This window comes from Microchirus variegatus (assembly GCF_963457635.1).
Source record: "Microchirus variegatus genome assembly, chromosome: 5".
Taxonomy (NCBI): Eukaryota; Metazoa; Chordata; class Actinopteri; order Pleuronectiformes; family Soleidae; genus Microchirus; species Microchirus variegatus.
Window position 1 is genome coordinate 2,763,651 of NC_139806.1, and position 7,052 is coordinate 2,770,702.

General features: G+C 37.1%; 1 protein-coding gene across 1 annotated transcript; it reads right to left on the reverse strand.

Moving 5' to 3' along the window:
* Positions 1–543: 543 nt before the first annotated feature.
* LOC310927541 (gamma-soluble NSF attachment protein-like) lies at positions 544–6,815 on the reverse strand. Its single transcript, XM_083889852.1, has 12 exons — positions 6,661–6,815; positions 6,406–6,473; positions 5,633–5,717; positions 5,536–5,553; positions 5,429–5,459; positions 5,235–5,344; positions 5,066–5,132; positions 3,921–3,991; positions 3,333–3,411; positions 2,597–2,676; positions 2,367–2,496; positions 544–1,435 (listed from the first exon to the last, which is right to left on the reverse strand). The coding sequence occupies exons 1-12, from the start codon at positions 6,714–6,716 to the stop codon at positions 1,298–1,300; spliced, it is 933 nt and encodes a 310-aa protein (XP_083745978.1). The 5' UTR covers positions 6,717–6,815; the 3' UTR covers positions 544–1,297.
* Between the last annotated feature and the right edge of the window lie 237 nt (positions 6,816–7,052).

Below are 7,052 nucleotides of genomic sequence, written 5' to 3' on the forward strand. Positions count from 1 at the left end.
AAGACATAGTATAGTATGATGTACTACATTGTATAGTATGACGTTTTTGTCACGTTTTGGACGAAAAAATTTTTTTCAAAAAAATTGTCCGATTTTGGATGACATAGTATATAGTATGTCGTTTTTGTCAAATTTTGGACCAAATTTCTTTTTCACAAAAATTGTCACATTTTAGTATAGTATGACGTACTACATAGTGTAGTATGACGTTTTTGTCATGTTTTGGACCAAAAAAATGTTTTTCAAAATTTATATCCAAAAATCTTGGAAAAGTAGACCCCGAAAAAATCTCATTTAAACTGACTTGAAATAAGAATCTTGGAAGAACAGAAGTGGAAAAATATGAGGCCCAATGACGTAAAACACAATTTGAATGAATTAATCTATTCAGTGATGAGCTCCAACATTAAAGCCAACAATCTATTTTAAACTGGTGTTTAATCATCAATTATCCTTTACAAGGTGAACCATTTGGTGACAAATACAACATTAATATAATAAGGAAGTCAATAAGCAAAACCAAACCACTGCATGGTCCCTTAATCTTTATTTAGAGTTTCAATTTTCCAGGATCATACAACGGAGATGATGAAGATTACAGTCATGACATTGTTTTTATTCTTGGATGGATACGACACAGACCGTTGAGGTAGACGGAAAAAAAAAAACAGTCTACGTTTGGCTGCGAACTGTCATTGGGAGTTTTTTTATTTTTTTTATTTAAGTTAAGCGCTTGTGTTCAAGACAAATCGTGCGAATCGTTCATTTTAAGTGTAAATTTCACTTGTTCCAAAACATGCATGGACTGAGTATAATATATTGCATATTGTCGCAGCAAATCTCCATCAGCCATCAATACTGAGAATAACTTAATACAAAAAAACTAAACAGAAAAACACCTATACATAGATATTTGTTATCATCATTATTATAATTATTCTTTCTGATTTGAATACACCTCTGTGAACCGACCCACAGACTATGACAGCAACATTTACAGCGTCACAGAGACACAGAGACAATAGAGCATTTACAAACAACAGGCTTTCATACATTATTAAACAGTGAAGAATACATTTTTTTTCCAGCTGAAATAAACAATATGATGTTTATAATCGACTCCTGTGTGACACCTCTGACGGTCGGCGTTTCTAAATTTGCACAATTAAGATCACAACAGTCGCCTCATGTGGGTTTCAGAGCTGTTTTTGTTTGAACTCTTACACAGAAGGTGCAGTGATGGGAGCAACACACGGGGTAGAGTCGACGTTTCTGTTTCGGGACAAACAGCTGGAGGTTAACACAAACCACCTTCATAATCGTCCTCCTCGTCAGCGGCAGACGGCGCCCCACTACCGCCCCCCTGTGGAGCGGCGGCAGCCTTCTTTTTCCCTCCTCCTCCAGGTACTCGCAGGGAAATGGACAGCTTGGCATACTGCGAAACAGAGGAGAGAAAAATATGCAGCGTTGTCAGATTTGACTGACAGAAAATGGTCCCGTCACAAATTAGAATCCAAGCGTAGAATCAGCGACAGCATTTTAGCCGAGTCATGTTGTGGAGCTGCTTACTTTACAGGAGAAGAATATTTGTTTGGAGAATTAAGTCTTTAAAATAGCTTGAAATGGCACAAATGTGCATACACTTTAAATGTTAAATGTTAAATGTTTAGATACTCGAGTGTGTGATATCAGTATCGGACATTTTTTTTTTCTCTAATAAAATATAACTAAAAAAACAGATTCCATAACCAGTTATTGAACACTAATCCTACATTTTATTCTATTCTGCAGTATTTTCAATTAAAATAATGTTAATTGGATTATTTAATACATGAAACTGGTCTTTTGTTTTTTAATTATGGATGAAAAAATTAAGTTCTAGTGACTTTGCAACATTTATCAATCATACATTTTTTAATAAGTGGCCAATATAAAATATTATGGTATTTTACAAAAAATGTCATAAAAACAGAACCGAAAAAAAAATCTCGTAAAAACTGGCCCGAAAAAAAATCTCAAAAACAGTCCCGGAATTTTTTGGGGGGAAAAACAGACCCGAAAAAAAAAATGTCGTAAAAACGGACTCGAAAAAAAATATCGTAAAAACAGACAAGAAAAAAATATATCGTAAAAACGGACCCGATATAAAATGTCGTAAAAACAGGCATGAAGCAAAAATTGTGCAAAAACGGACACAAACATTTTTTTTTCATGAAACATCTAACCCACAACCAGAAGGTTGTGGGTTAGATTCCCTGGACACAAAATGTTTGCAAACTGTTCGCTGTTACTCACGCGCTGATTATTCCACTGAGGCCAAAAAGCATAAATAACACTCGTGATGAGTTTTAGAAGTCACCACTCACATCGTTGTCCATGTATTTCAACAGAGGCGAGTTGCACACGCGGTAGACCTGGTCCTCGTCCTGCTCGTCGTAGCCCTGCAGTAGCGTCTCCATGGCAACGCAGTCTTCGCTTCCACTGTAGCCGGGCAGACTGGCGGAAATCGAGTAGCGTGGCTGAGTTAGATCAACTACTTAGCTTTTAAATTGTAAAAGAAATAGTAGAAGAAGTAAGTTTAAGAAAATACTCATACCTGTAACTTTCTCTCACGCACTTATCAGCTGCGACATAGTCGCCTCGGTGAAGATGAACCAGCACTTGGGCAGTCGTTTTCTGAAGAATGAGGAAAAAACATGACGACTTAGGTATTTTTAAAAAAAGGTTCAATAAATTGCGTTCTTCTCTTCCGATGAATCAAGTCAATGTTTGGTCGAGAAAATTTTGAAAAATGTCAAAACCAAGATGTTGTCAAATGTTTCTGAGGATTATGCTCTGTTTTGGTGGTAAACAGGGTTAGGGTTACAGATTACAGATTTTATTTTGATACAAATATTTACCTTGCAAATGGAGGAGTGTATTCTATGGAGGACGGAAAGTGCCAAAATTAAATAAATAAATGAATGCGTCATTAATTAATTAAATGCATCATTAATTAATTAAATGTGTCATTAATTAATTAAAATACCAATTCATGTCATGTAAAAAAAAAGAAACGTATATAATTATTTATTTCATTTTATTTTATTTTGATGTTCACTGCAGTGTTGACGCACTGCAACACAGACCATGAAATAATTAATTAAATAGTTAAATAATTATATGTTGTTTGCATAAAATGAATTGGTGTTTTAATTAATTAATGACCCATTTCATTAATTGATGACACAAGTATTTATTTAATTTGCCTCCATAGTCCTCAATAGTATTCACACTGTGGGGAATTAAGCTCAAGTTGTGTGTATAATATATAAACTAACTACGTAACTGACCTTAAAGCACATGGGGAAGTTCTCGATCTCCTTGTACATGTTCTTCTCTTTCTGCAGAGCAACCGTTGCTTCATCCAACCTGGTGAGAAAAGATCGGAGCAGCTTTAAAGGACCAAACGGAAGCATCAAACCTCGATTCTAAGGACATTTAAAGCAGAACTATGCTAATTTAACAGCTTCAGGGTCATTGTGATGGTTAAATGTCTTGTTGTGGGCTAGTAGGAGTTGTCTCTACTGCCCCCTGCTGTCTGTTAGCAGAAAACCAGCCTTGCAAGATCAGGGATACACAGAGAAAAACACAAAACGGATGCAGACCGGCATGAACATGGCTCTGCAGCCTGTGTTTGTCGGCTACGACGGAAACAAATGCACAAGGCCAGGATGGATGGATGGATGGATGGATGGATGGATGTTATGGGCGGTGTCGTAAAAATATGCACCGTACGGTTCCTCTGAAAGATCTAAAATTGTCACCAGAACTCAAGGCAAGCTCATCATCTCAAAGATAATTAGTTGTGAGAATTGAAATAAGACGATCTGGGCACAAATGACATCACATTTGATTAAAGGCCTCGTCGTGTCTTTTACCTTCTTAACCTGACCAGGAGTCTGGAGGCTTTGCCCAGAAGTTCAACAGCCTGACGCAGACGGTCTTCATTCTAAAGACGCACACACACAAAAAAACAACAACAACAACAATGCTATTAATTAAATGAAATGACACTACTGTTCAAAAGTTTGGGGTCACTTACAAATGTCCTTATTCTTTTGGGTTGGAGCAAAGGAAAAGCACTTTTTTTTTCAATGAATATAACATGTTTTGGTTCACGCCTGCAGTACACACTTGCAGCCACTGTGTGGCATCGTTTGCATGTGAATTGTTGTCCCCTATAGGCATCTCCTTTTTTTTTTTACCTCCGTGTAAGAACGCCCCGGAAGCGTGTTGCCTTGTGTTTTTAGCTTCTCCGTTAGCTTTTGTGTGTTAGCCGGATGATCGTCTCCGTACGCCTTATTTGCATAGATGCAGTTTAATCATATCAGACTCGTTGAAACTACACTTTCCTGGCATTTTGTCGTTAAATAGAGCTCAAAATCCATGTGAGGACTGGAGGGTCGCTAAGCACGGCGCCAGTGATCTGCTTGTTTCCACAATTTTAATTTTAATCGCACATTACATCATTTTATTTATGTTTTACACATCCAAAATATTATCCATGCAATATTTCCATGACTTTTCCAAAACTTTACAGGAAATTTTGTTTTTCATTAACTTTTAAGGGACCTAGAAAATGCATTTTTCAATTTCCAAAACCTTTCCAGGTTTTTCATACGAACCCTAATGTGGTAAACGACTATTTTAGCTGCAAATGTCTGGTTTTTAATGGAATATGTACATAGGTGTATAGAGGCCCATTTCCACTGTTCTAATGGTACTTTGTGTTTGCTAATCGCATTAAGAGGCTTTTGGATGATTAGAAAACCCTTGTGCAATGATGTTAGCACAGCTGAAAACAGTTTTATTTTGAATAAATATCATTATTTCTAATCTCGTCAATGTCTTGACTATATTTTCTATTCATTTTGCAACTCTTTTGATGAATGAAAGTGTGACTTTTAATGGAAAACACACACGAATTGTATAGGTGACTATAAACTTTTCAACGGTTGTTTATATTAAATGAAATCAGCGGCTGTGAAATGATTCTGTTAATCGTCAGCAGATTTATCCTCACCTCAAACACACCAGCAGCCTTCTGATACAGGTCCACTGCTTTCTCCAGGTTTATGGGCTCAATCAGTCTGAGACGAAAGGAACAAAAGCATAAGTGTTTTATTATTAATTGAGGGATAATCTCCTTTATAGATTAAATGAATGATGTAATAAAAGGTTGTTTTTCTTACTTTCCAGCTCGGTCCAAAGCCATAGCAGCAGTGTCAGGAGTCCCGTTCTCCATGTACATCATACATGCTTTCTCGATGTACTGAATGGCCTCGGGCATCTTCTTTTGTTCCTGTTGCAGCGCAAACACAACACCGTTGTAGACGCGATATCATTTCCCACCTATTGTTAAACTGGACGTGTCCCACATACTCACCTTCATCATCATACCTGCCTGCTCCAGCGCCCTGAAGAGGAAAGAAAGGAGTTAGAGGATGTTTTTGCAGCAGTCTTTGTGTTACGGTTATAAAAGTTGACACTTACTTTGCAGCATGAAAGAGCCTGATGGGGGGAGGGGGAAGTTAAGGAAATGAAAACAGACTTAAACAACAGTGATTTGTTGAGAGGGCAGAGAGGATACGTCTTGTTCTCTGTGTGATATTCCGCTTCTTTCAGATAAGCATCCTTCGCTTGCTCGTACTGTTTGGCATTCTTGAAGCACACAGCTGCAAACCAGAAGAATTAAAGATTTAAAACATGTTTCTCTGGTTTTTCCAGCTTCTTAAACGTGAATATTTTCTGTTTTCTTTGTGGCAAAGGAATTTTTTTTTTAAAGATATTTGAGAACACACATATTTGAGAACACACATATATACACATACATACACACACACACATATATATATATATATATATATATATATATATATATATATATATGTATATATATATATATATATACATACATACACATATATATATAAACACACACATATATATATAAACACACACATATACACATAAGACAAGGTCTGAAGAAGCCTGTGTATATGTACACATGGTCATGACTCAGTTTTGGTCTTAAATCATACATATATACAGTATATATATATATATATATATATATATATATATATATATATGTGTGTGTATATATATATATATATAAACACACACATTTACACATAAGACAAGGTCTGAAGAAACCTGTGTGTGTGTGTGTACATGGTCACACACACATATGGTCTTAAATCACTCTCTTCTTGCTCGTCCTGGTCTCAGAAATCATGATCCTGTCTTGGTTTCAGATCTTGTTCCACTGTTTGATCCTAGTCTTGTCTTAATCTCAGTCATGGTCTTGAGGTCTTAGTCTTAGTGTAATCTTGATTACAGAACTGGATTCAGTGGATTTACCTGCTTTGGCGTATTCTGATGCAGCGCTGTCGAAATCGGGCTTCCACTTCGTGAAGCTCGTCTTTAAGCTGCGCACACAAGCAAACACATACGATTATAAAACATTAATTATAAACAACAGCACAGGAGCAGCAAACACGACACGTCTATGACACTGATCTGTGTTAAACATGTCGCGTAACCGTTTCTACTTTCAGATGCTACAGTGGCCTGACAGCTAGCTAACAAACCGGCGTTAGCGACAGATAAACTCACCATTTCTCCGCTTTAGCCATGTGCTCGTGAGCTTCGTTAATCTTCTGCGCGGCCATGGCGTAAAACAGAGTCCAAATAATGTGCCAGAAGAAACAAGAGAACCCGGGAGACAGAAAATCACCGAGGAACGATGTTGATGTTGCTCGGTGTTTGGATCAGGAGCTCCGCCTCGACCGCAACATCACCTGACCACTACGTCACAAAGCCGCGCCTACACCCGGAAGTCATCGTTGGATCATATTGGGACAAAAAAGAAATCATTAAAATGTTTTCAATATCAGTCATTTATATCGTAATAATCAACGACAGACGCACCACAAACTACTAAAATGTGATTCCGTGCTATACTGTCCGCAGAGAAGCCACGATGTGAAATGAATTCGAAGAAAACG